At 55.5% G+C, this 26,355-nt stretch overlaps 2 protein-coding genes across 8 annotated transcripts; one reads left to right on the top strand and one right to left on the bottom strand.

Moving 5' to 3' along the window:
* Positions 1 to 697: 697 nt before the first annotated feature.
* Positions 698 to 4,878, top strand: SMIM33 (small integral membrane protein 33). The gene is made up of 2 exons (XM_025188735.2): positions 698 to 907; positions 3,398 to 4,878. Exons 1-2 carry the CDS (start codon positions 902 to 904, stop codon positions 3,839 to 3,841), a joined length of 450 nt encoding a protein of 149 aa, XP_025044520.2. The 5' UTR covers positions 698 to 901; the 3' UTR covers positions 3,842 to 4,878.
* Positions 4,879 to 8,264: 3,386 nt separating this feature from the next.
* Positions 8,265 to 26,355, bottom strand: STING1 (stimulator of interferon response cGAMP interactor 1). 7 transcript variants are annotated; one of them, XM_075900111.1, is made up of 9 exons: positions 26,072 to 26,207; positions 24,501 to 24,638; positions 19,665 to 19,909; positions 18,660 to 18,846; positions 13,488 to 13,596; positions 13,099 to 13,337; positions 9,506 to 9,692; positions 9,048 to 9,167; positions 8,265 to 8,616 (listed from the first exon to the last, which is right to left on the bottom strand). In XM_075900111.1, the coding sequence occupies exons 3-9, from the start codon at positions 19,907 to 19,909 to the stop codon at positions 8,432 to 8,434; spliced, it is 1,272 nt and encodes a 423-aa protein (XP_075756226.1). In that variant the 5' UTR covers positions 24,501 to 24,638; positions 26,072 to 26,207; the 3' UTR covers positions 8,265 to 8,431. The 7 variants fall into 7 exon arrangements, with proteins under 7 accessions (XP_075756226.1, XP_075756225.1, XP_075756228.1 ...); XM_075900110.1 differs by lacking the exon at positions 24,501 to 24,638 and having other exon boundaries at positions 26,072 to 26,204; XM_075900113.1 differs by lacking the exon at positions 24,501 to 24,638 and having other exon boundaries at positions 19,665 to 19,999; positions 26,072 to 26,178.

The following is a 26,355-nucleotide window of genomic DNA, read 5'->3' as shown; positions in this document are numbered from 1 at the left end:
AGGTCAGGCGAAGGGAACAGGCCGCGAGGTCAGGCGAAGGGAACAGGCCGTGGGGTCAGGCGAAGGGAACAGGCTGCGGGGTCAGGCGAAGGGAACAGGCCGCAGGGAAGGGAACAGGCCGCGGGGTCAGGCGAAGGGAACAGGCCGCGGGGTCAGGCGAAGGGAACAGGCCACGAGGTCAGGCGAAGGGAACAGGCCGCGGGGTCAGACGAAGGGAACAGGCCGCAGGGAAGGGAACAGGCCGCGAGGTCAGGCGAAGGGAACAGGCCGCGGGGTCAGGCGAAGGGAACAGGCCGCAGGGTCGGGGCGAAGGGAACAGGCCGCAGGGAAGGGAACAGGCCGCGAGGTCAGGCGAAGGGAACAGGCCGCGGGGTCAGGCGAAGGGAACAGGCCGCAGGGTCGGGGCGAAGGGAACAGGCCGCAGGGAAGGGAACAGGCCGCGGGGTCAGGCGAAGGGAACAGGCCGCGGGGTCAGGCGAAGGGAACAGGCCGCAGTGGTGGGGCGTGCGCTGTGCATGCGCACACTAGCCGTGGTGAAAGGGCGTTGTGCTGCAGGGAGGAGAGCGCCCGGCCGGAGGAATGCTGCGTGGGGGCGTGGAGGAGGGTGTGTCGGGCGCCCGTGTGACAGAGCAGAGACGCAGTGTTTCCCGGAGTGCCTCTGGTGTGTACCTAAGCGTGATGTGGCATGGCACCTGGCCAGCCAGCGCGAGGAGGCATTTCCTCTTCCCCGGCGAGGGGGTGTGTGTGTGTCTAATGATGTGGCAGTTTCTTGGGTGAGTCTAGTTCCAATCAAGCTCTCTCAGTCCTCATCTGACCTGCCGGGAGCCATCTCTGCCGAGTTCTGCCCTGAGGCTCAGGGCTTCCCCCCAGACATGAACGGGACTGCCATGGCGACGGGGACATGAAGGTATTGCCAGAGTCCCCGCGCTGCAGGGTTTTCTTTCACTTCAGCTTCCTTTTCCCCTCAGCCCCCCGCCCCCGTTCCCTGACACCGAGTCACTTCCTCCCCCCGACTCACAACCTGCTTTCTCGCCTTCATTCGCACACGTTTTCTGTGCGACACGCTGTGTGCCGGGCACACGCTGCCCCCAGATCCTGGTGCCCTGGGAAGAGACGGCACGTGCCCCAGCACTTCCCTGGCTGAGGAACTGTCCAGCCGGCGCAGGGTTTAGAACGGGGTACGCGGGTCTCTGCTGGGGGACCTATTTGCCGAGGTTTCCAACAGCCTCCATGCAAAGCACTAGCCAAGCAGCAGTGTAAGCACCAGCGCTCTATGGGCCAGGAGATTTACGTGGGAACGATAGGGGGCAAGTGAGAAAGTCGGCCATTTTTCAGCACGAGTGCGCTTTGACCCTTTGTCGGAGCGTGTGAGCAAGCCGGGTAAGCGAGGTGAAACGCGGGGGGTCCGAGACCAGACTCCGGCCAGGGGACCGTCGTCTGGGAAGGTCTGAGCGCCACAGTTCTGGAGGAAGGGAGCTGGGAATTTTGCCGTCTCTGCGTGAGCGGCAGAACAAATGATTTGCTCCCATGGAATTTCCATCACCTAGAACGGATGCCGGGCGCTCTGGCCGGAGAGGGGGTGGGGCCCGTGGGAGAGAGGGCCAGGCAGTGCCGAAAAGCGGCGGCCTTCATTCCCGCTTGCTCAAGACAGGCCGCCCGTGGAGGCTGGCTCGGCCGGGGAGCGGCTGAGTCTGTGACAGCACGCATCAGCGCGCCGCACTTGGAGCTCCAGCAGTGGGAGGAGAAGCAAGTGGGGGAAGGCCCAGTGGCTGTTAGAGCAACTCACACAAGCGCCTCCCGGCCTCGGCTTAGCAAGGCGGGTGAGCGCCCACGTCACTCTAACCCCCCTTCACGGCCCCTCGCTGCAGCGGGACTAAGCTGGGCATTAAATGCGTGTTGAAGTGCAGCGCATCCTTCATCTTCCCGGCCCCTCCGGCCTCCTTCCCTCCACGCCCCATGGGGTGGCTGCTGGGCCCTGTGGCTTTTCCATTTACACGGGGAACAGTCTCGGGGGGAGCCGGGTTAGCAGAGGTGAAAGGACACGGGGACGCCCTGGTGCACAGCTCTGGCCAGAGGGAGCTAGCGCAAGAGCTGGCAGGGACCTGGTGGCACAGGACAGTACCAGTAAGAAACGTGACCTCTCTCCCCTCCGCTGCGAGTCTGTAACTTTCAAAGCACCTCAGAGACCCACAAATCTCTCTCTAGGATCAGGAGCTTTCGTGGGCAAAGCCCCCTGCCCCAGATGGGATGATCTTGAGTGGAGAAAAAAAAGCTGGAGAAAAGGGGGGGCTGAGGGTTCCCCTTTTTTCCTCCACTCAAGATCCTCGCCTCTGAAGAAGTTGGTTTTTCCCATGAAAGCACTGTAACAAGGTTCCAAAAAAAATGTAGATAAATTCATGGAGCTTGGGTGCATCAATGGGGGTATGTCTATGCTAGCCCCCTAGTTCGAACTAGGGTGGCTAATGTAGGCATTCGAAGTTGCAAATGAAGCCCGGGATTTAAATATCCCGGGCTTCATTTGCATATTGCCGGGCACCGCCATTTTTAAATCCCCCTTAGCGCAGACTCCATGCCCACAGCTACACGCAGCACGGAGTAGGTCGTTTGAATTAGGATCTCTAATCCGAACTACCGGTATGTCTCATTCCACGAGGAGTAACGGTAGAGATCCTAATTTGAACGACCTACTCTGTGCCGCGTGTAGCCACGGGCACGGAGTTCGGACTAAGGGACTTTTAAAAATGGCGGCGCCCGGGAAGATGCAAATGAAGCCTGAGATATTTAAATCCTGGGCTTCATTTGCAACTTCGAATGCCTACATTAACCACCCTAGTTCGAACTAGGGGGCTAGCATAGACATACCCTGGGTGTTGGCCAGGATGGGCAGGGAGGGGTCCCTGGCCTCTGTCAGAAGCTGGGAATGGGTATCAGGAGAGGGATCACTGGATGGTTCCCGGTTCTGTTCACTCCCTCTGGGCCCCTGGCGTTGGCCACCGTCGGCAGACAGGACCCTGGGCTGTGGTCTGACCCAGTCTGGCCGTTCTGATGCAGAAGGACCAGGGAGGTGAAGGTTGGGTGTCACCTGACAGTCCAGGACCAGAAGGGAGGGCCCATCACACTGAAATTGTAGTGACCTCTACCCTGCCCCGGAGGGCTCTGCCCATCCTGCATCCCGAGTGACCCAGGGCGATTTTAGTGGCTCTCAGACTCTTTGTCCTTCCCCCCATCACTAGGGCTCTGCTGCAGCTGGCCCTGACCGGCTGCATCCTTGCCGAGTTCTTGGGTCCCATCCGCGGAGCGAAGCGGACGAGTTGCTGCGCTGGGCCACGTGGTGGCTGGGCAGGAGCAGGCTAGAACGCCATGCGCCATTCGCCCAACCCGCTCTGCTTCTCCCCAGGTGCGCGTCCCTGCTGCCGCCATGAACGTCTCCGCCCTGAGCAGCCCGCCTGCGCCTGCGCACATGGCTGGGTTCACGCCAGGCTCCGTGACCCGGGCGGTGACGAAGAAGGCCGACGCCCTCCCCACCATCACCGTCATCGTCGGCCTCTTCGTCCTCTTGGCCGTGCTCATCATCGTGCTGGTGCGCTACGGCTCGCAGCTGCGCGTACTACAGCTCACCCTGCGCCACGAGCCCATGCCGCAGGACCTGGAGCACGGGGTGCGCCTGACAGACTGGAAGAAACTGGGCTCCACGCGGAAAAGCAGCACCCAGCCCGCACCGAGCTTCCAGGGCGAGCCAGGCAGCCACGCGGCCGCCACGTGGCCCGTCCCGTGCTCCTGTGCACACCAACCGCTCTGCGGGAATGCGGAGCCCAACGTCATAGAGATCAGCTACCTGTGACCCCACCCGCCGGGGCTGGGCAGCCGCCAGGGGGCCTGTGGCTCTGGCGGAGGGGAGCAGGGTCTGACGCAGAGCATTTGCCTGGACTCGCCAGTGTTCCGACACGGCGGCGCTAGCGCCTCGGGAGCGCGGCGGCTCCGACGCACCAGGAGTCAGACTCACGGCCGGGAAAGGGCCCGCTCTGGCGGCTCGAAGCAGTTCATGTGGGCGGCTGTCGCGACGCGCGTTTGAAACACGCTCTGAGATGTGCACCCCAGAGGGGCCGGACCAGGCCTGCTCCCAAGGGCTGACGGGGCACGAGACGGCCAGCGCCAGGAAGGTGGCGGATCCCTATGTCTGCCCACGTGATGTGCTAATGACACACATCACTGCACTAGCCTCTCACTGACTTGGGGAAACTGAGGCACAGAGCTTTGCAGCAGTGGCACTTGGGGAGAGGGCAGGCTCTAGCCACCAGATGGCAGCACCCAATGCTGCTGCCAGGGAGAATTTCCTGCCCTAGGCAATCTGGTGAATGCCCAGCCCTCCCAGCTCCCCCCTTCCTTCGCACGGCTGCTGAACGGTCTATGCCCCCAGCGTTTTGCTGCCCTCAGCAGGGACCTCGACGGGGAAGGGAGGGTGTGTAAGGTGATTCCAAGGGGTCCAGGCTCCCAACTGCTGCTGCCATCGGCCCTTTAAATCGCCTCCCATGTCACCCGCCCCCAGTCCGCTCAACCTGGGACAGCCCTGGGGCTGGATTCACTTCCCTGGGACCCGCCCCCGGCAGCAGGATGGGGCAGTTCCACGGCGCCAGGGCAAAGCGCGCTGCAGGGGGCAGGCCCGGGCGGGCGGGAGGTCTCCTCATCCGCTCCTCTTACAGGACAGGGCTGGAGTCACCGCCCAGGGCTGCCCCGGACACGGGGGGGTAACCCGACGAGCTCTCCCGGGCACACTGGCAGAGGCCTGCCCTGGAGCCAGAGGCCGCAGGAGGAAACCAGAGGACTGGAGCTGGCGGAGGACTGTGGCCGTTTCCCAATAAAGCTCCTCGCTCAACGTTAGGAGGGGAGTCTCCGCGTTTCTTTGCTGCTGCCCCACGTGTTGGTGACCTCTCTGGGGCCTTCCACAGGCTAGGCTGGGAGCGGGGGGGGGGGGGGGGGGGAGATCGAAGCCCTGCCAGGACCTCTCCATCTCCGACTGGGACACTCTTGCCCCGAGTGCTGTGGCTGGATTTCCGGTGCCGGTTCGTTCCTCACGGGGGAGGCCACAGGGGAAGCCGCGCCAGGAGAGGCCGTCCTCAGCCATGTCGTACCCGGGGGCGGGGCACCCCAACCCAGCCACGGTTACAGCAGAGGGCCCAGATCCCAAACTGCTTCCTCCCCGCCCCGCCCCCCCAGCTGAAAGGAGTTGGTTTGGCTTCCTGGAGAACCTGGCCCGCTGGGTAGCCTAGCCAGCCACAGAGCGGGCAGGGCCGAGGAGTCAGGCCGTCGGCAGGAGACCTGTGGCCACGGACCGTTTCCATTTTGCCCCATCAACAAATTCCACAGCAACGCTAGTTTGTGGGGACTTTTCCACTCTGCTCTCAACACTTCCCTGAGCTGCCCGTTCCCTCCAGAAACGTCCCATTGCCCTGGTTCATCATGACACGTTGAACCTCTCTGATCCGGCAACACCCCTGGTCCGGCAGGATTGGAGTTAGCTGGGTGTCCACTTACTATGGGGGTGGCCAAGTTGTCTGTGGTTCCATAAAGTTTGTTTACAGCCAGCCACCCATTCTGGCTCTGTCCGGCGCTGTTATCTTCTCAGAGCCCAGCAAGCAGTGGCAGTGCCGGTAATGCTGCTAGACAACACTGGCGTCCCGTGGTTTGGTGAATTCACCGGTCAGGTCCCGAGGGTGCCGGACTAGAGGGGTTCAGCTGTTATAACTGTCGCCAAAGAGGTGACACTGGCCAATGCCCGATCAGCCAAGCCCTGCGGCTCTTACTCAGGTTTTACTCAGGTTTTACTCTCTCTGGCTTCCTCTAGACTGGCAAGTTTTTCCACAAAAGCAGCTGCCAGCTGTCTACACTGGCCGCTTGAATTTCCGCAGGAACACTGCCGATCTCATGTAAGAAATCAGTGCTTCTCGTGGAAATACGATGCTGCTCCCGTTCGGGCAAAAGTCCTTTTGTGCAAGAGGGCCAGTGTAGACAGCTCAGATTTGTTTTGCGCAAAAAAGCCCCGATGGCGAAAATGGCGATCGGGGCTTTTTTGCGGAAAACCACGTCTAGATTGGCCACGGATGCTTTTCCGCAAAACGTGCTTTTGTGGAGAAGTGTCCGTGCCAATCTAGACGCGCTTTTCCACAAATGCTTTTAACGGAAAACTTTTCTGTTAAAAGCATTTGTGGAAAATCCTGCCAGTCTAGATGCAGCCTCTCAGACAGAACCCTGAGGCTGAAGTCACCGGGAGAAGCCACGAGGTGCTGATCACCTGCCAATTCACTGATTTCCTGGGGTGAGGCTTTGCCCGAGCGTGGGATGTCAGAGCGTCCAGCGGAATGGCACGGGAACACTACGGTCTCGCTGGCCAGCTCGTAGCAAGGAGACCAAGTGGGGGCAAAAGGGAGGGGAGACCCATGCAAAACGCCTGGTGAACTCTGTCTGGAAGGCGAGGCGCATGCAGGCAGGCCGTGCCGGGTGGCGCAGGCCCCAGCCAGCTGCACGTCTCATCGGGGCAGGGCAGGGCGAGCCAGCGGGATGGGGACGTGACCAGCAGCGACCCCTTTGCCTGAGGAGAGAGAGTGCCTGAGGGCAGCTAGGGCCAGGCCTTGGCGTTGCTCCCGGCTCCGCGCCGCAGGCGTCAATTAGCCGGCGCTTCTCAAATCGCTTTCCCGTCAGGCCCTGCTTCCACGGGAGCAGATTAACTCAGCCCTCCCCTGGCTGTTCCCTGAGAGGCGCTGCCACTCCTGACACAGGCCGGGAGAGCAGCCATTGCTGGGAGACATGGCAGTGAGCGGGGGGGGGGGGGGACGTTGCTGGGCCCAGCACTTCTCTGGATGGGGAAGGATCAACCCTGCAAGTCAGCCCAGGGGAACTGGGCCCAAGTGGGGAAGAGAAGGGGAGGAAAGGACTCAGGGGAGAGCCACGGCCCCCCCAGCCGCTTCCTCGCCCCTCCGGCTTGCAAGGCTACGGGCTTCCCCCTCCTGCCCGCTGGCTCCATCGGCCGCTCCGTGGGCTCCGACGCTTGCGGGACTCAGCCCTGGTGGGACTCAGGTGGCCCCGGGCTGTGCCCCCTGTCACGGGGCAGACTCACCGAGGTAGCCCTGGGAATCGGCTCGTCGACCCGCTGGACGCCTCCCTCTGGCTGGCGTCTCCCCGTGGTCTCGCTGCTCCCTCCAGTCCTGACCGCGCCGTTCTTGGGCCACGGCGTCCTCTCCAGCACACGGCCCTCCGGCAGGGCCACTCCAGTGTCTGAGCCCCCTGCCGGGGGGCGGGGAGGAAGGGGTGTTTATCCAGCGTTGCTCTCCATGGTCCTCCCCTTCCAAGAGCCCCCAGTTTCCCTGCACCCACCTTGGCTCAGTGACCCACGGCCTGTCTTCCCCTAGCCCTGCCTCTGGGGCAAACTGCAGCCTGGCACGGCCCCTCAGCATCGGCAGGGGGTGCGGATCCGCTGCCTCTCTGCAGCCCTAGTAGCCTCAGGCCCTGCAGCCTGGGAGTTTGCTTGGCCAGAGCTTCCCCAGCCTTGCTCTGCTTCCCTGGCAGTCAGGTCCCTACTGCTCTCTCTCCGGATCCCTCCAGGATCCCTTCTTTAGTTCACCCCCAGCTGGGCCCTCATCAGCAGAGCTGTCTCAGCTGGGGCTTCACTCTCAGCCCTCACTCAGGGCTGGGGTTTGTCCTTAAAGGGCCAGTGCAGGGCAAGCGCCCCATCACATCCCCCCTTTGGGCTGTTTGGCTGCATGGGGGCAGTGGGGAAAAGGAACGAAGCAACCACATCTCCCCCACTTGGCCCAGCTGCAGCCCCGACAGGACGGCCCCCTCCCACTCCGTGCTGACACACTGGGGTCGGCAGTGAAATGGTTAACGATGACGCCCGGGGCATCAGCTGTGTCAAGGCTATTCCCCACTCTGGCATGATGAATGCAGAAGTGGGAGCCCACAAAAGCACCCCAAAACCCGATCTCTCCAGGCTTTGGTACAAAAACTCCCCCCGAAATCCTAACACCCGGCCTTTGGAGAATATAAACCGCTGCCACCACCCAAGTATTCCAAGAAAACCCAGGGAAGAGATCACCGGGGAAGTCTCCTCTCTTAAAAACCTCAGGGACACCTCAAGCTCCTTTCCCTAAAGAGCTTGAAAAAGAAAAGAGAAAATACCAGCTGCAGGCTGTGGTAGCTGCCCCCTAGTCAGAGGCATGCAGATACCCACAGACAGACTTTCCAGGGCACAGAAATGAACCAATACCAGGTTAATAACAAAAAGAAAGAACTTTTATTCTCAAAACAAAACCCCAGTTACAAGCCTGAGGAGAGAGGCTCGTACCAGGGAGGGAGGAATGAAGCCAGGATGTCGCCCTGTCTCGGTGTTTTCCTTGCAGCGTGCAGCGGGAGGAACCTGCCAGTCCTGCCGCATGGCTCAGAAGCCGTCGCTCCGCAGAGGCCCAGGTAGCTCCGAGTTGCTGATCATGATGACGGGCTCTTCTGAGAGGAACGTGGCGGGCTGGTGGCTCCCATTGCACATGGCGTATTCCTCCAGGTGCTGCTGCCGGATGTGCCGGAGGAGCTCCTTCGACAGGAAATGGCTGTTGCTGTCTCCCGAGTCTGGAAAACAAATCGGGAAACAAACCCGACCAGCTGCCATGGGCTGGAATCCAAGGAGAGCCGAGCCCCCAGCAAGCGAAGTCCCCAAGCCCTTCGGCAAAACGAGGAACCGTTGCTGCGCTGGCATCCCACGCCCATTCGGTGAGGCCCGCTGGCGTGGCTGGGACACAGGCGGAGGCAGGGAGCCGGCGCCAGGATGGGCGAGGGGAGGTGGGCTTTTCGCCTCACACAGCGGATGTGGGGGTGTTGTAAGGATCGCCGCTTGGCTCCTGGCGTCCGCCAGCTCAGCCAGCCACGTGACGTGGGACCAGCTGGCTGGCGTCTAAAAGAAGGGGTGAAATGTCGACCTGCCTGATGCTTTCTCCAGCCCAACATTCGGGGGACGGGAGGGGAAAGAAAACAACCTTGGACTGAAAGGAAAAATTTCTCACAGCTGTCCCTCCCCACCGCAACGGGCGGAAATTGTTCATTTACTGACGAATTTCTCAAAGACAGGTTGAGCATTTTCCTTCGGGTGGGAACCCTCCTGCCCCATTTTAAGTTCTCCTCCCCTGTGGAAAATGGGAGAACACGTGTAAAAAAGAGAGGCAGTGGGGAAAAAAATCTCCTCGCACACGTGTAATACCTTCCCCGGCAGAGAAACGTGAAAGAGAAAGTGCAAATGGGCGTGGCCCCAGGGTCCCCTTTCGACCTGGTGTTCTGTCGAAAGTTGGACGCGGGGCCCCCCGCGTAAACAGCAGGGAGCACCTGTGAGATGACGGGACGGCTCTGACACGAGCTGCAGGGCTGGGCATGCGCCTGAGGCCACGGTGAGCTCCGGCCCCCAAGGATCAGGGCATGGAGAGGACCCCAGGGTGTCTCCTCCCCGTGAGACCCCCCCATGCCTCACCCTCATACACAACGAGGCGGTAGCAGCCCGCGCACTCCTTGGAGCTCTGTAAGATCTCCTCCAAGGTCCTGCAGAAGAGCTGGGCTTGCTCCAGGCGGTCCTGCCGGCTGAAGGCGGCGCTTTCGTCCTGGGACATGGCGTAGAGGGACTGCAGCGGGGTGGCGTACTCCACAACGCAGTAACTCAGCTGGCGGGGCGGGAGAGGGAGACGTGCAGGCTTTACCCCAGCCGGACCAAGACCACGGCAAAGCGGCCCCCTCCTCCCTCCTTCCCTCCCTGGGAATCCCAGACCCTGTGGGCCCCTTCTCTGCACAGTGCTGCCAGAGCAAGGCTTGTGGGGGCCTTGTGTGAATCCCCCCAGACAAGCTCACCCAGCAGACTCCCCACAGCTGCTTCCTCTGCCTGCTCCTGAGCACGGGGTGGGCTGGTCGCCAAAGCCATGGGCACGGGATGTTATTAACCCATCTGCTGCATCACAGGTACTCGCTGTGTGCTACAGTCAATTCATAGGGTTACACAAGCAATGTTTCCTCTAATCTTTTCCAGCTATATGCAAATTTTGTCCATCTGTGTGCAGAATAAATTTTTGTGTGTGCACCCAGGCATGTGTGAATGTGCACCATCAGTAGAAACACAAACCTAGCTGTGGGTGCTCTGATAATCAGCCGGGCGGCATGTGTCTCTTTCCTGGGTGGCTGCACAAGCACACAGCTTACAGGGAACACCATATACCAGTGTACGCTTGATCAGTTTTTAGAGGAACTAAGGGCTCGTCTACATTGGCCCCTTTTCCGGAAGGGGCATGTTAATTTCAGAGGTCGTAATAGGGAAATCCGCGGGGGATTTAAATATCCCCCGCGGCGTTTAAATAAAAATGTCCGCCACTTTTTTCCGGCTTTTAGAAAAGCCGGAAAAGAGCATCTACACTGGCCCCGATCCTCCGGAAAAAGTAGGAATAAGATCCTCCGGAAAAGGGCGCTTTTTCCAGAGGATCGGGGCCAGTGTAGACGCTCTTTTCCGGCTTTTCTAAAAGCCGGAAAAAAGAGGCGGACATTTTTATTTAAACACCGCGGGGGATATTTAAATCCCCCGCGGATTTCCCTATTACGACCTCTGAAATTAACATGCCCCTTTCGGAAAAGGGGCCAGTGTAGACGTAGCCTAAGCGTTAGACGTAAGTGAGACAAGCTGAAACACAAGAACCTGTAGGTTGAGGTCAGCAAGGGTTTAGCTTAGCTCTTTTGGGCCTTGGACACAAGCGATGATAACACAAGGGACCGAGAAATAACCTAATGCCCAAGGATTACGGGACAAGAGGCATCAATATTGCATCGAATGACCCAGAAGACTAATACTAGCTCATAAACGTACTCTCTCAGACATAACCACGGGACTGAGGTTGTGTATCGGAGCTAGCAAGAATAAAGAGAACTCACACGGTCTGAAGAAAATCAGGGTCCCTTAAGTTTCCAGGGAACCCAGACCAATAAAGAAAAGCAGGTTGACACGTTTATGGACATGTGCAGATTGTAGGTACAGGCAGAATCACATTATACAAGGGGTTGCCCAAGAACAAGAAAACTGAATTCCCTCAGAGAGACACCAGCAGAAGCCAACCCTCTCCTGATGACCCAGCCCATCAGACCCTAGCACTGCTGTTAGGGATGTGAGTATTAATTGCAACCTGTGCACAGGTCTGGATTCAATTTCTGTAGGCTTGGGTACTCAGAACCCTCACTGCAACCCTGGAATCAAACTTGTACATAAGATGCGACCTTGAGCTTGTGAATGTCTGTTGGCCAACACAGGTCGAACCTCTCTAGACCGGCACCCTGGGGACCTGACCGATGCTGAGGCAGAGAATTTGCCGGCCCACAGGAGGACAGTACTGTCCAGCAGCATTACCAGCACTGCCCCTGCTCGCTGGGTGCTTAGAATCCTAGAACACTAGAACTGGAAGGGACCTCGAGAGTCATCGAGTCCAGTCCCCTGCCCTCACGGCAGGACCACGCACCGTCTAGACCATCCCGGACAGGTGTCTGTCCAACCTGCTCTGAAATATCTCCAGAGATGGGGATTCCACAACCTCCCTGGGCAACTTATCCCAGTGTTTAACCACCCTGAGAGTGAGGAACTTTTTCCTAACGTCCAACCTGAACCTCCCTTGCTGCAGTTTAAGCCCATTGCTTCTTGTCCTATCCTCAGAGGCCAAGGAGAACAGTTTTTCTCCCTCCTCCTTGTAACACCCTTTTAGGTACTTTAAAACGGCTCTCATGTCCCCTCCTGGTCTTCTCCTTTCCAAACTAAACAAGCCCAATTTTGTCAGGCTTCCCTCACAGCTCATGTTCTCTAGACCTTTAGATTATTTTTAGGGGGAAATTAGCACAGAACGCTGAGAGCCAGGACTGGCAGCTGTAAACAGACTTTATGGGACCCCGGGAAACTTAGCCACACCCAAGCTCAGTGGACATGCAGCTCACTCAGTCCTGCCAGACGGGATGTTGCCAGACTAGAGAGGTCGCCTGTATGCAGGGCCGGCCCGAGCCATTCTTGCACCCTGGGCAGCGGGCGCGCGGCACCTGATTGACGGGTACGGGGCGCTGCGCTCCCAGGCATGCGCACCTGATGCGGCCCCCCTTACCACTTCAATCAGGTGCCCCCCCATAGGTGGCTGCCCCAGGCAGCTGCCCAGCTAGCCCCCTGCTTAATCTGGCCTTGCCAGTACGCTTGGTCTTGATGTGTGCCGAGAGACTCTAACTCTAAAGAAAGTAGCAGAGGTGACTTCCCCTTAATTCCATCTCAGACTGTAGCTGCCAGAGCTGAACCCACAGTGGTGTAGTACCACGTTACAAAATTCACTCTGCCTGTACGTTGCACAGCCGGAGGCAGATTAGAACAGGGAGAGGGAATCAGGGACAGTGATCAGATGGGCAGAGTGTGTACTGATTTGGGGGGGGAGAAGCTGGGAGAGGGATGCCGTATCCTGCTGCAGGGGGTATAAGCCCATGACTGTTGCTGCCAGTACAACAAGGTCAGTCTGCTCCTGGCTGTAGCTGGGTTTACTGCTGCACAGAGGGTTTACATCCAGCTAAGTAAAGTGGGATTTTCCTGCCGAGCTCCAAGGAGGGGCCTGGTGTAAATCCCAGGGCTATGCAGAGGCATGTGCTTCTATCCATCCCAACTGCTGGATGCTGTCCTGAACTAGCCCGTTGGAGGGTCTCCAACAACGTTCCTGCTAATCTTTTCCATCAATGTGAGGAATAATTTTGGGGCATGTGCGAATGTGCACCACCAGTAGAAACCAACCTAGCAGTGGGCGCTCCGCTAATCAGCTCGGCAGCATTGGAATCACTCCTGAGAGGCTGCCCAAGTGCACAGCTCACAGGGAACATGTCACCGTCTGGGAGCACGGCCACTTTTACACTAGCCACGTCTTCTGGCCAGAGATGGGCCCAAACCAAAATCCTGCACCTGAATTTCCCAACCCTTCGGGGAGTTTGGATCCACAGCTAAACTGTGTCTCCCAGGCCCATCTCAGCTCACATCGTCCTCCTTGTGGCTCTCCCGCTAGAGACGCGTGGCGAGAAACGTACCTTTTTGTCTTCTCCCATAACTCCATAGATGCTCTGTTTGTAGACTCTCCGCTTAGTGCCAGCCCGGTCCAGCACCAGCTCCGGGAGGTCTTTACAGTACTGGATGTGGCTGTCCGCCTTCTCCAGGTCATTGTAGATCTCGCAGCTCAGTGGGAGCAGGATGTGCAATTTCCAGGTCTCTTTGCATGCCAGCAAATTCTTATTGTCTCGGTTGAACTCGCTGATCAAGTCTTTGAGGCCTTCAAGGAACAGAACATGGAGCAGAGAGGAATGATTTGAGGGTGGCAGCTTTGTGACTTGCTACTTGGCTCTCCCTTAATGTGAGCAAAGGAGGAGTTTTATTACGGAATATTTTGTATTCCCAGGTCAACAGGGGAACGGTCACTTACGCGGCAGAACAAACTTTAAGTAGCCCACGTAGTAAGACCAGGCTAGTCCGTGGGCCACGTTGCGGTTGTTCTTCTCGCAGATTTCAGACATTTCCACGGCGGAGGGGCGCTGCGGATTGAAGGAAGAAATGCCATCACTCACCCATCCCGCGAGCTGAGCGGGATGTCCTCCCACACCCACTGCTGACTGCGCCTCCACATCACAGAGCGGGCCCAGTTCTGATCACGCGCTCTGTAGCGTCTCTGCCCGCCGTACACCATGCTGAGGGCTAAGAGAACTCCCGACTGCAAGCACCCTGCTGGAGATGCTCACAGCCACCCGAGGGGCTGATCATTTTAGGGTGGACCAGAGGCTGGAAGGCCGTGTGGTCGCCTGATCCCTCATCTGCATGGTCTGTGCAGGGTCATCCCATGGCATATGCAAAATATGTGACTGCATAGGGGCTCCTGAAAATTGAGTGCCCCACATTTTCTGGAGCCCCATCACAGCTGTGTGTCCTTGTATGCCTAAGTACGGCCCTGTCACCTCTGCTGCCTGGTCCTCTCCGGCCCTCCCCCGGTTGCTCTCACTTGCCAGGGCTTCTCCTGGCCCCTTCTCTGCCAGCCACTAACTGAGGGCTTCCTCCTGTTAGCCTGGGAGTGGAGAGGAGCTCTCATCCCCAGCGGCTCCGCTCCAGCCTCAGGAAAACCCCCAAGATCTGGTAGAAGCTGCACGGGTGGGGGCATGGAGGGAAGTCCCAGTGCAGCTCACAGAAGTCGCGGGCGGGGGGGGGGGGCATCTTCAGTTGCGTGGGACTCCATAAATTGTAAGCAGGCCCTGAGTCTGTGTCTACCGCCAAGAAACCGCTGCATGCTAATTAGCTGCGGAATAAGCTCTCATTGTGCTCGCAGCTATTGGTGTTCACACGATACATGGTTGACTTCAAAGACGAGTTTTTTTTTTGTAAGATTCTTGGTACCACCACAAAGGCTCAGGTTGTGATGGAAATGGTTAACAATGTCTTTGAAGCACATGGTCTGGATTGGGTAAATCTTGTGGGTGTCACACTGATGGTGCACCTGCCGTGCTGGGCTCAAGATCAGGCTTCCAAACTCTGGTGAAACAGCGCGCGCCTATGGTAACCGGAGTTCATTGCTTCATTCATAGGGAAGCTTTGGCATAAAAAACATTGCCTGATCAACTGAACGCCGTTTTCAAAGGGTTGGTGAAAGTGGTGAATCACATCAAATCATTGGCTCTGAACACCGGGCTGTTCAAAAGATTTTGCCTGGACATGGATTCCGACTTTGATGTGTTGCTGTTCTAGACTTCTGTATGGTGGTTGTCAGCAGGGAATGTACTCAACAGAGTTTTTCAATTGAGAGAGGAGTTGGATTTATTTCTCCAGGCTCAAGGGAAAGAGGAATTCCGAAATGTGCTGACGCAGTCAAATTTAGAACTTGCGTATCTTGTCGATATTTTTGGAATCTTGAACAAACTGAATCTTCAGCTGCAAGAGAAAGGTGCAAATCTGTTCTCTCACCAAAGCATCATCAAGGTTATTCTTGACAAATTAGAACTCTGGATCGTAAGAGTCGAAGGCAATAATTTGGTTCAATTTCCATTTGTGGATGCCATGCTCGGAGAAAAGGAAGCCATTCGGACGCAAATTCTCGATCATTTACGGAAGCTACGAGACCAATTCCAACGATACTTTCCGGAGGTGGTCAGGAGAAGGGGTGGATTATCTTTCATCAGGAATCCATTTACAACAGATGTTAATAGTGTTCCAGAGGATCTGCAGGAGGAATTCTTGGATCTGAAAAATGATTTTGCGGCTCAAGACGTGTACCAGCAGTCTACCATAGAGAAATTTTGGGCCAGCATGACCAGGAGTTACCCAAATCTGTCAGCACAAGCAGTCAGATTTCTTTTGCCATTTGCATCATATGTGAGAGACTGGATTTTCGTGTTTGTTGCACGTTAAGTCCAAACAGAGGAATGGGCTTGCAGTGGAAAACGATATTCATTGTGCATTAGCAAGTACCGCTCCAAACATTGAAAAGCTTGTGAGTGAGAAGAGAATCCAAAAATCTGTTAGTAAGAAATAAATTTCAAGCCAAAATGTTCGTTGTCTGCTCTTTTTTATTATGTCTCAAAAAGGAGGTGGGCCACGAAAATGTGTTGATTGGCCTGGTGGTCCGTGGACTGAAACGAGTTGAGAACCACTGCTCTAAACAAATGAACTTGTAGCTGTGTCTTTCATTTCACCCTGACTCAACAGTCTAAGCTGTAGCGTAACACACAGACAGGTGACAATCCCAGAAGCGCATTATATAGTTTGGGTGTCCGAATCCCTAGGCGGGTCCCAGATCTCCTTTTTGCTCCTCTCAGTTCAAAACTTCTGTAAGGGTCTCTATATCTCATCATGGGCCAAACTCCGCTCTCTGATGGTCCCTTACATTCCAAGGCCAGAATGGATCACAGCGCTCATCTAATCTGGCGTCTTGTATAACCCAGACCAGGGAACCCTCCCTAAACTTGCCCTAGAACAGAGTTTTTAGAGGAAACACCTCGTCTGGATTTAGCATTGTCAGTGATGGGGAAGCTACTGAATGCTTGGTGAATTGTTCCAGGGGTTAATTATTTTCACCATTAGAAAGGTGTGCCTTATCTCCGGTAGCTTCAACCTCCGGCTACCAAATCTTCTATTACTTGCTCTGCTAGGTCGAAGACACAATTATTCAATGTTTGCTCCCTGTGGAAGTACTTACGGAGTGTAATCAACTCGCCATTTAGGCTTCTCTTTGCTAAGCTAATTAGACGGAGCTTTCGGGAGTCTATTACTCTAAGGCAGGTGTTCTAACCCTTGAATGTGGCACATCGATTGAAAGTAGCCCTCCAGAAGCCATAAGAATTATCCGGGACGTACGCTGGTCCGACGGAGAACAAAGAACAGCTTTAAGCCTGCAGCACGCCCGTGAATTAACCCTTTGGGGACAGCGGTTACAGAGGGCCCTCCTCCCGAGCACGGGCGTGAGTGACAGGTTTAAACATGGAGCATTCGAATGCCGTGGGAGTTCGGCGGGGGTCCGGGCGGTGCTGGAACCTGGGGTGGCCGTGCTCATTAAGAGCAAGTCGGATTGAATCGTTAGCAGGCTGCCCTGCTGAGATGGATGGCAGTACCCGGCCGACGCATCCAATATTAATGGGCTGTGCTAACGAAAGGAATTCTGCTGCGTCGAGGCTTCTAAAATGGTTCCGTTGCGAGACGAGCAGCATGCGGAGACCGTGCGTGTATCCTCGAGAGGTCATCAAAGCCAGCCCCCTGCTCCTACAAACCTCCAATGAGGGGGGCTCCCCTGGGAACCTGGGCCTCAGCTTTGCTCGCCATACAGTCGGCGTTTCCTCAGATCAAACCCAGCTCTTCCTTGTCCAGATTAACCCACAAGACGGGTCAGACTGAAGGTCCATCTAGCCCAATATCCTGCCCCAATGTCAGCTGCCCCAGAGGGAACGAACAGAGCGAGTAACCATCAACCACTCTCTAGTGCCCATTCCCAGCTCCTGGCAAACAGGCTAGAGGGAAACCATCCCTGCCCAGCCTCCCGAGACATCAGGGAAGGGCCTGACCTCACAGCTCAGCTCTCCGCCCTCGGTGCTGCAGGACTGGACTCCTCCGGGCTTGTCCAAGTCCAGGTATAAAGGACCCAGGCGTGTCTTCCGCTGAGATCTCACCCTGAAGAAGGCTCTGTTGTAATGAACTATTACCAGTGATAATGCTCGGTAGTGCCAGTGATTGTCACAGCCGTGGCAGATGCACAGCCCACCCTCGATACTAGCACCCCCCCGCCACGTGAGCTGTCTTCATTCGCAGTGTTCCTTTGCTCCTAAGCCGACGTCTGACGAGGCCGCGGGAGCGAGCTGCGCGGTGCTTCAGAGCAGCCTCTCCCGGCGGGGCCGCAGCCATTTCACAAAATTCACTGAGAAACTGGTGAGAGTCAGTTGGTGCAATTCCCATGTGCAGCTGCACTGAGTCTTCTCGGGAAAGGTCACCACTGGTAGCACTTTGGGACCTCAAAGCTTGAGTCCATGATGTGAGCCAAGGAACCCAGGCTCCCCCCCTACGCTGGGGGAGTTCTAGGCCACTGCATCTGCTGCACGCGCTGTTATTTCGGAAAAGGGCTTCTCCAAAGCTGCAGCGATTCTGCCGTTTGCCCACCAGCAGGCGCTATGGTGCTAGAACAGAGCAGCAGCCGGGCAGAGAAAAAGCCCGACTTCCTCATAGCATCCCGGGCCAGGTCGGCAGCTGGGATACAGGAACACAGGCAGAGGCTCATAAGGGTGGGTGGGGAAGACAGATGGGGACCGAGATTGAATGGGAATGGAAGTGCAGGGCCTTGGAGGGGAGGACGGTCAGGGCCTCATAGAGAGAGGGGAGGGGTGTAGGGCCACACAGGGGCAGGAGATGGCTGAGTGGGGGCTCAGAGACACACAGGGACATGAAGGTGGCATGGGGCGGGGAGAGAGGGTGTCTGAGTAGAGATGGAGGGACACGTGAACATGGGGTGCAAGGACACATGGGAGAGGCTGGGGGTCAGCCAGCGTCTGCATGGAGGAAATCCCCACCAATCCCTCCTCCTAAAAAGAACCTTTTCCATATTTTTCCCACCCTCACCCCAAACCGCTCCAAGCTCACCCCCAGGCTCCTTCTCAGCAACGACTCCCCACCCCCTCCCATCCTCTGTTACTCCTGACTCCGCGCTGCTCCCGAGAGGCGCGGGAAACACACTTCGGTCTTGCAGTTTACATGAGAATCACTCAGAGTTCTGTGTCAATGTGCCCAGTACGGGATCTGTTTGTCAAAACCGATTTCCTCAACCCTTTTTGGTGTCTGTGTGCTCCTGACACACTTGCTGAGGGGCACTGTGAAATGAACAAGCAAACGAACTGAAACTGGTGTGATTCTGACAAATAAAACACGCAGAATGGTGCAGAAAACGCGGTGCACAGACTGTTTCAGTGGCCGGGGCACAGACCCCGCCCCGGGACCAGTAACTCCGAAAGTGCCATACACGGCCTGTCCGCTAGTGGGGAGGCCGCCTGGCGTAGGCCCCCGGGATGGCCTGACACTCTCTGGAGAGCAGCGGGCGCATTGCCGGGCCGTGGGGACTGGGCTGTCCCGCCCTCACCTGAAGCCCGAAGGTGAAGTTGAGGAGATGGCAAAGGCAGGCGAGGATCAGTTTGAGGAAGAGCTGCAGACAGCTCCCGCTGAACAGGGCCTTGCAGGCGAAGCCGCTGACCAGCAGCAGGGGCATGTGGTAGTGCAGGCTGGGGCTCAGGCAAGCGCTCACCACCCTCCTCCAGCTGCCGCGGTGTCTAAGGGAAAGAGAGACCAGGAGACAGGTCAGTCTGTGCACACAGAGAGCTCTCCAGGCCCAGCGCCCCACTGCCCTGAGGAGAGACCCCACCGCACTGATCCCCCACCCAGGGGCCCTCGAAATGGCTGGGGCTTGGCCAGCAGGGTGCACATGGGCCCACGCTGGGGCAGTGACATAGTCCCCCCTGCGCACACGCCCGTGCTGGAGAGTTTCCTGGGGAAGGCAATCCGGCCCCCCCATGGGGTGCTGTTACTACGGAGACCCCACAATGGCGGCCGGGGGGGAGGGGTTACCTCAGCTGGAGCAGGCCTGGGCAGCCTGGCTTCACTGAGGTGACGTGACATCCAGGGACATCTGAGACCTAGTGGGTTTAGACATGAACCTGGCTGGAAGGAAGCAGACCCTGACCCTCCCCAGGAATGCGTGAGAGAGCCCTCCAGAGACGTCTCCGGCAGAGCCCCCATAGCGGGTGGGACAGGGGCACGAGACTTAATAGTCTTGCATCTTCCTGCCTGAGTATTATGGGTAGGGCATCTGCAGAGCTGCTAAAAGGGACAAGAGAGGAGAGGTAGGGACCAAGGAAAGAAACCTGAGGGACGTCAACAGACAGAAGAGAGGGCGAATGGGAAACCACCGCAGAGACCAGATTGCAAAGCTTATGCCTCTTTGGATTCCTTTACAGCTCCTACATCGCTAGTAGGAAGCAGGCACCTGCCTTCCTCCCCCAGGATTAGTTCCTTCCCTTCATTGCTGCACCATTTACAAGCATCATCCGGAGCATGGCTCTCAAGAGCAGAGGGCTGGAAACTCAGTCACCTGGATGACACGTGCCAGATCTCTTCGGCAAAGCTGCAAAACCCTTTGAGCAGTGCGCTGATCAGCTGGGCCGTGACGTGGAGGGTGAGATACTCGGCCATATAGTTCCAGGGATGCTCTAGGAGGTACAGGATAAAGACGCAGACGGCCATGACGAGGTAGGCCATGTAGTAATCCCTTCTCTCCCGAGGTTTGGGGAGGAGGGGGTGGATTTGGACGTTGGGTCTTTCCATCTCATGAGACATCTGCAGCAAGCAGACACACCCAGTCACAGCATTTTAATTATACAATAGCAAGTGAAACTTATTTCTGCAACCGATTTCTTTTTCCTCTAGCTGGAAAGAGATTTTAGAAGGAAGAAAAGAAGTTAGTTGAAACGAGCTGTTCCCCAGAAGACAAAATATGACAAAGACACACAAAGGGGAGAGAAAAGAACAGCAAATGTCAAAAATGCAGCTTCTGGCTCCCTGGGGTTGCAAGTAAAGTTTGGTGTTGCAATAAATTTTGGTGGCTTGAAATGTATTGTATCGTTAATGCAGTATCAGCTTTTAATTAAGTGGGCATTTTGTTACCACAGGGGGGTAATTTGAGATGTTATTTCAGTAAAAGATTAACAATTTAAAACACTATTTTACTACTTGCCCTCTTAAAAAAATGCTTTTGCATTAAACCTTTAACGTGTTTGCAGTCTATACAAACAACTCCTAAAATAAAGGGGAAAAAGGAAACAAATCAAAGCATTTGTTCAAAAATTTAAAATAATGTTTTTCTTTAGTTTAAAACAACTGTTAGCTTTTTTTAAAGTACAAGCAGTAATGGTTTTGCTTTGTTGCTTATTAGCATAACTAGCGTAACACATGTAAAGATGTTTAAAACTATTGTTTTAAAATCCGCTTTAAAACCAATTGCGTGTTTGCTAAGATATTAGCTTCTAGGTATGTATTAACCCGTTAGGCCCCATTGTGGGGACCAAAACTGCTGTGTTAAATTAGATGGATTACATGGGCCAAAAGAGATAACACAACACTGTCAGGCTACGTCTACACTGGCCCCAAATTCCGGAAAAGGGATGCAAAGCAGGTAAGTCAGCATAGGGAAATCCGCGGGGGATTTAAATATCCCCCGCAGATTTATATAAACATGTCCGCCGCTTTTTTTCCGGCTTGGGGAAAAGCCGGAAAAAAGCATCTAGACTGGCGCGATCCTCCGGAATAAAGCCCTTTTCCGGAGGATCTCTTATTCCTACTTTCAGTTTTAAAAGCCTGTCTTAAAGTGTTTGGAATGTAAGAGTTTACTTTCAGGTAGGAATAAGAGATCCTCCGGAAAAGGGCTTTATTCCGGAGGATCGCGCCAGTCTAGATGCTTTTTTCCGGCTTTTCCCCAAGCCGGAAAAAAAGCGGCGGACATGTTTATATAAATCTGTGCGGGATATTTAAATCCCCCGCGGATTTCCCTATGCTGACTTACCTGCTTTGCATCCCTTTTCCGGAATTTGGGGCCAGTGTAGACGTAGCCTCACTGTTTAACGTTAAACAAGATTTTGGGTTTCGGATGCCAAGACTTCAGTTTGCTTAGTACCATGGCAAAAATACCATTAAAAATCCTTTTCTGTTAGAATACATAGGAAGAGTAAACTCTTACATTCCAAACACTTTAAGACAGGCTTTTAAAACTACATTTGGGGTTGTTTACATTTTAGCTGGAGAGGTTTTCAGATTAAAACAACCCTGATGGACAGTCTGCTAGATGGTATTAAAGATTACAATAACAGGGGATTTAAGGGGGCGGGGGGAATTAGTTGATAGGGCCTTGAGCTGTCAATGCAGAAGCTGTTAAAGTTCCATCCTATTCCCTAGAAGACAAAGAAACACAGAGGGGAAAGCACAGAGCAGCAAAGATCAAAAATGCCACTTCCGTCTCTGCGGTGGATTGTTACTTGCAACTTTTACTGCTGGAAAAACACTGGTAGTTTTACCAGACTTTGGGACCTGGCAAACTTTTAGCAGCATTTGACTCTTTCGGGCATTGCATCGGTTTGGTTCTAGGGCACAGCCATGTTGCAAAATTTACCTTCTGACTCGCTTGACTGGCTAAGCCAGACTCTGCTTACCCATGTAAGCAGGGTCTGAACCACTGCTTCCAATGCAGCCAGCTGAAAAGGGAAAGGAGCCCTGGGTGTGGTTATGCTCACTCAGTCATTTAGCCCTGCAAGTTAATCAACTTTTGATATGTAAATACAGCTCATGTTGGAATGGGAAAGAGATCCTAGGGGTGGTTGTGTAAATCCAGTTCAGCCAATGCTATAGGCCTGATGGATGGTCAATTGTTGGAATGGAATGCAGTGTATTGTAACTAATTTGGCTGTTGTGGGGTCACAAACCATGTTAACCCTAAATGTAGGAATTGTAAAATATGACATCAGTGCTTGCAGGAGAGACACCACCATTGATAAGAGTCTTGGATGGACAAGCCTCCCCCTTCCAGACTCAAGTGAACTGGATGGGGGGAGGGAGAGGGAAGAAGTTCGAACCAGCAGCTACATGCTCTCCAGGTGTCAGCTGTAAGACTGGTTCAACCTCCCCCTGCCTCCCCTGCTGTTCTAAGGATAGACTTAAAACAGACTCCATAAGCGGTCTTAGTTATTCTGAAATATTATTCCAGTGATAGCCAGCCTAGGTGGTGGGCCAAGAGCTGAAATCACTGAGAAACTGACAAAGAGCTGGAATCACTAGGTTTAGCCCAAAGCCAGACCCATTGTGGAAGCAGCAGCTGGTGGAAACAAGCGGTCCTGGCAGGAGCAGGCGGCCAGCAGGGCAGCTGGCGGGAGCAGCTGGCAGGTGGGTGGCAGGAACAGGGGTAGGCAGCCAGCGGGGCAGCTGGCGGGAGTGGCTGACAGGAGCAGCAGCGAGAGGCCAACTGAGTGGGTGAGATGCCTCCTATCCCCACCTCCCCCAAGGGTGGGAGGTGAGCGCTGAAAATCACCTCTGAACTCTGATCTGCCCTGACCATGGGCAGCTACTGTGAGTGGGGTACGGAGAAAGCTTGGGCATGTGAATGGGACATGTCCATTGCTGGACTTGTGACCCTGAGAGGCAAAGGACATTGATCAATCCATTTGAGCTGGGCTGTTCATGCATGGGTTGGTTATGAACTCTGGGTATGGTGTTTTCCTAGGCTAATGCCATGTTACTTCTCTCTCTCTCTCTCATTAAACAATTCTTTTCTATGCTCAGACTCTGAGTGTGTGAATGGGGAAGCCTTGCCTCTCGGAGGTGCCCAGGATGTGTGAATTTCCCAGGCTATTGGGTGGGGGCTCGAGATGGATGAAAAGGAACCCCTAGATATTGAGCCCAGACCTGGCTGTTGCCGGCGCTACCTGGCAGAAGGGTTACACACAGAAGGAAAGGTGGGGAAGGAAAAGGACAGGCTGGTGGGGAGGGGCAGGGAAAGTTTTACAATGTCATTTGGCTTGGGGTTTTTGGCCCAGTCTGCTTGGGACATTTTTTCGGCTTAGGATAACAAAGACCCTGAGTCCCAGGACATAGTAGGGTGGCACCCATGAGGACGAAGCTCCCTCCAGTAGTCAAGTTTTTCTCCCCCAATTTTTTTTCTTTAAGGATCCAAAATGTGAGCCATAGGTGGACTAGCCCCTCCCGCAGGAGCGACAGAAGGTCTCTAACAGTGGGAGGGCCACGAGCACCAAATCGTGGCCCTACACTGACTCTTCCCCCCAAGACCCTGCCCCAGCCCCACCCATTCCCTCCAGGACCTGTCCGCAAGTCCCTGCCCTCACATCATCCCTTCCCCATAGCCCCACGCCTACACTGCCTCTTCCCCTAAAACCCCACCCCCACTCGTTCTTCCCCACTCTTGCAGCTGGCAAACAGTCGGGAGGGGCGCCACAGTTCCCTGGCTCCCCCTTCTGGTGCCCCTGCCCCCCATTATTTTGTCCTCCAATTAGCCCTACTGTCCAATTTTGGTTCACCGCTTGCTGCTCTTATACTTTGCTTGTGCACCAAAAAGATGTGAACCTCGCCCTGGAATTGTGCGAGGAGCCTTTCTGTTTGGACTGATCTCGTTTTTGTGCATTCCTTGTGCAACTCCGCCATTTGCATGCGTTATTACAGGCTATTTCATGAAATAACGTGTCTGTTTTACAGTTGAGCTCACAGGTAAGTTACATTTTTAGAACCAATTATTACAGCATAATCCCTCTTTCTAACTGATCAGTTCCCTCTAGGCCCAGACTTTTGTTCTGGCTCATAAAACCACAATGATAGACACAACCCTTATTTTAGCGTAAGGCCACAGACAGAAAACCCATTGTATTTTAAGGTTTGCAAATGTTTTATTTTAAAATTGGGATTTACACGTTGTATTTGATGAGAAGTTATAAAAATGCTGTTAAACTTGTGAGATGTTAATGAAGCCAAAAGCTCAGGTAACCCTTCTGCCAAGGGAAACTGGCAGCAATGACCGCTGGCTTCGGTATTTAGGGGTTTCTCTTAACAGCACAAACAGAACCAAGTTTGAGCCACCACCTAGTAATCTGGGAAAAGTTACCACCACCCTGGAGCGCCTCTAAAAACCAACACTTCCCCTCTCAGAAGCACTAAATCTGTGCATCACACAAGAGAACAAAACGTGAGAAAAGGGAACCAGCATTTGTTTGGGAAAACACCACAGCCACATTGAAATTCACACAACCCAAGTGAAGTTGGCCTCACAGCAGGCTGGGTAGTGCCCTCTGCCTCAGTTTCCCAACAGTGGTGGGCCAATCCCACAAAGGCATGACCCTTTGACCACCCCGTTTTCCCTTCACTCCGCTCTACTTACAGGTAGCGATCCTTGGTTAGCAAAGACCCTGAGTTCCAAGGGGTGTTCACAGGGCTTCTCCTCTCACCCAGAACAGGGCTGGGGCATCAAGCAGTCGGCGGGGCGAGTGCACCTCTGCACCTGGCTGTTTGGTGCTGCCTTATGCACATGATAAGGATAGCACTGAATTACCCTGCTGTCGGTACTGACGTGATCTGCAATCCAGCGCCAGGCCAAAGGCATCCTTTTGGCAAACCGGCCACACGCCTAGGCCCAGGAGGCATGACTGTGCAGACGAGCTCTGGTCCTGAAATGCTTTTCCTCAGCTCATCGCTAGATGTCAGGGAGAGTTTATTCAGACCCTGCTTCCACTTACAGCTGCTTTTATGTGGCGCGAAAACAAAGCCAGCCTGCAGCGGCTACGTATGCAACAATCCGAGGTTGTGTTGGTTTTCGTCTGTGCACTTCCAGATGGAAACACTTTTTTTTCCTGTTGCTTATACATTTAAAGCTACATGTTTATACGGATCGCTGAAAATCTTCATTCACTAAGGCAGGGGTGGGTAAGATCCGGCCCGTAGGCCAAATCTGGCCAGCAAAGCCTTTCAATCCGGCCCACGGCCACCTACTGGGACCCTCAGGCAGGAACAAGCAGCCGCTCGAGCTCTCTGCACGAGTTGAGGGGGCAAGCTTTGCATACTGCTCCACCCCCAGCACAATCGCTCAGCTCCCATTGGTTGGTTCCCATTGGCTGCCCCTGTCCCCATCACAATCTCTCAGCTCCTGTTGGCTGGAAGCAGCCAATGGGAGTGGAGAGATTGTGCTGGAGGCAGGGGCAGTGCGTGAAGATTCTCTCCCCCCCTAGTGGCACAGAGAGGCACATGGAGCAATCACTCGGAGCTCTAGGACTGCGGCAGGCAGGGAGCCCGGCAGAGGGTCCCATTGGGCTGCTGGCTGGGAGCTGCCTAGGTAAGCGCCACCCGGCCAGAGCTGCCCCTTTCTCACACCCCAACCCCCTGTAGCCCCACGCCCACCGTCACCGCCCAACCCCTCTGCACACTCCTGCCCTGGGTCACCACTTCCTCCCAAGCCCTGCACCTCCTGCTACCCCCCCCCCAGACACCTCCCAGCCCTGTTCCCCCCAACCAGGTCAATGCGCACTGATCCCAGGCTGAGAACTACTGCCAGTGGGATCACAGAGCCATGGGCCTTCAAAGGGCCAATGCAGCAGGGCCAACGGCCACCACAGGCCCGGGGGTAAGGTGGGGGGCCTGGCTCCATGCCCCCGGAAGGGGTGGAGCCTGGGGCAGAAGGGCGGGGCCAAGGGCAGTCAATCCCTAGCATTGCCCAGAGCACAGTGCTGGGCCCTCCCCCCCAGCCCTCAGAGCCGCGCAGAGGGGTGCTCCCACAACAATTCAAAGGGGGCAGCCAGGAGCTCGAGGCCCCATTGAAACGCGGGGCCCCTGCGTAATTTCCACCCCCGCTGCTGACAGGCCTGGGCCAGTGAAGAAGAACAAGCCAGAGGCAGACTTCCTCCTCCCCAGGCACTGGAGGGGGGCTGCTTTGCCCAGACTGGGGAGGGCTGGGCTCACCTGTGCAGTGTGGTTCTTGATGCTGCCCTGACGTCTCCTGCTCTGGTGCTGGGCTCTGCGCCAGCCCAGACAACTGCACCTGGTGCTTTGAGGCGAGGGCAGACACTGGAGCCTGTCGCTCTGCTGCACAACCGAGATCTCTGCAGGAAGGTACCCACGGTGGGGGCATGTAGGGACGCATTCAGAGCCCAATGATTCATTGGGAAGAGCAGCACAGAGAACGAAAATGAAACCAGCAGCCCGCACCAGTGATGAATGCCCTGCCACCTTCCCGCCCAGACAGG

This window comes from Pelodiscus sinensis, chromosome 17, assembly GCF_049634645.1.
Source record: "Pelodiscus sinensis isolate JC-2024 chromosome 17, ASM4963464v1, whole genome shotgun sequence".
NCBI classification, from domain to species: Eukaryota; Metazoa; Chordata; order Testudines; family Trionychidae; genus Pelodiscus; species Pelodiscus sinensis.
This window is presented reverse-complemented; position numbering and strand designations above follow the sequence as displayed.

Bases quoted from the DNA above. Each gene is read 5' to 3' on its own strand.
- STING1 (XM_075900111.1), bottom strand. From the start codon at position 19,909: ATGTCTCATGAGATGGAAAGACCCAACGTCCAAATCCACCCCCTCCTC. The intron at 13,597-18,659 runs GTGAGGGCGGGA...TTCAATCCGCAG, and splicing joins ACTTCACCTTCGGGCTTCAG to CGCCCCTCCGCCGTGGAAAT. The intron at 9,168-9,505 runs GTGAGGCATGGG...CATTTTCCACAG, and splicing joins CCGCCTCGTTGTGTATGAGG to GGGAGGAGAACTTAAAATGG.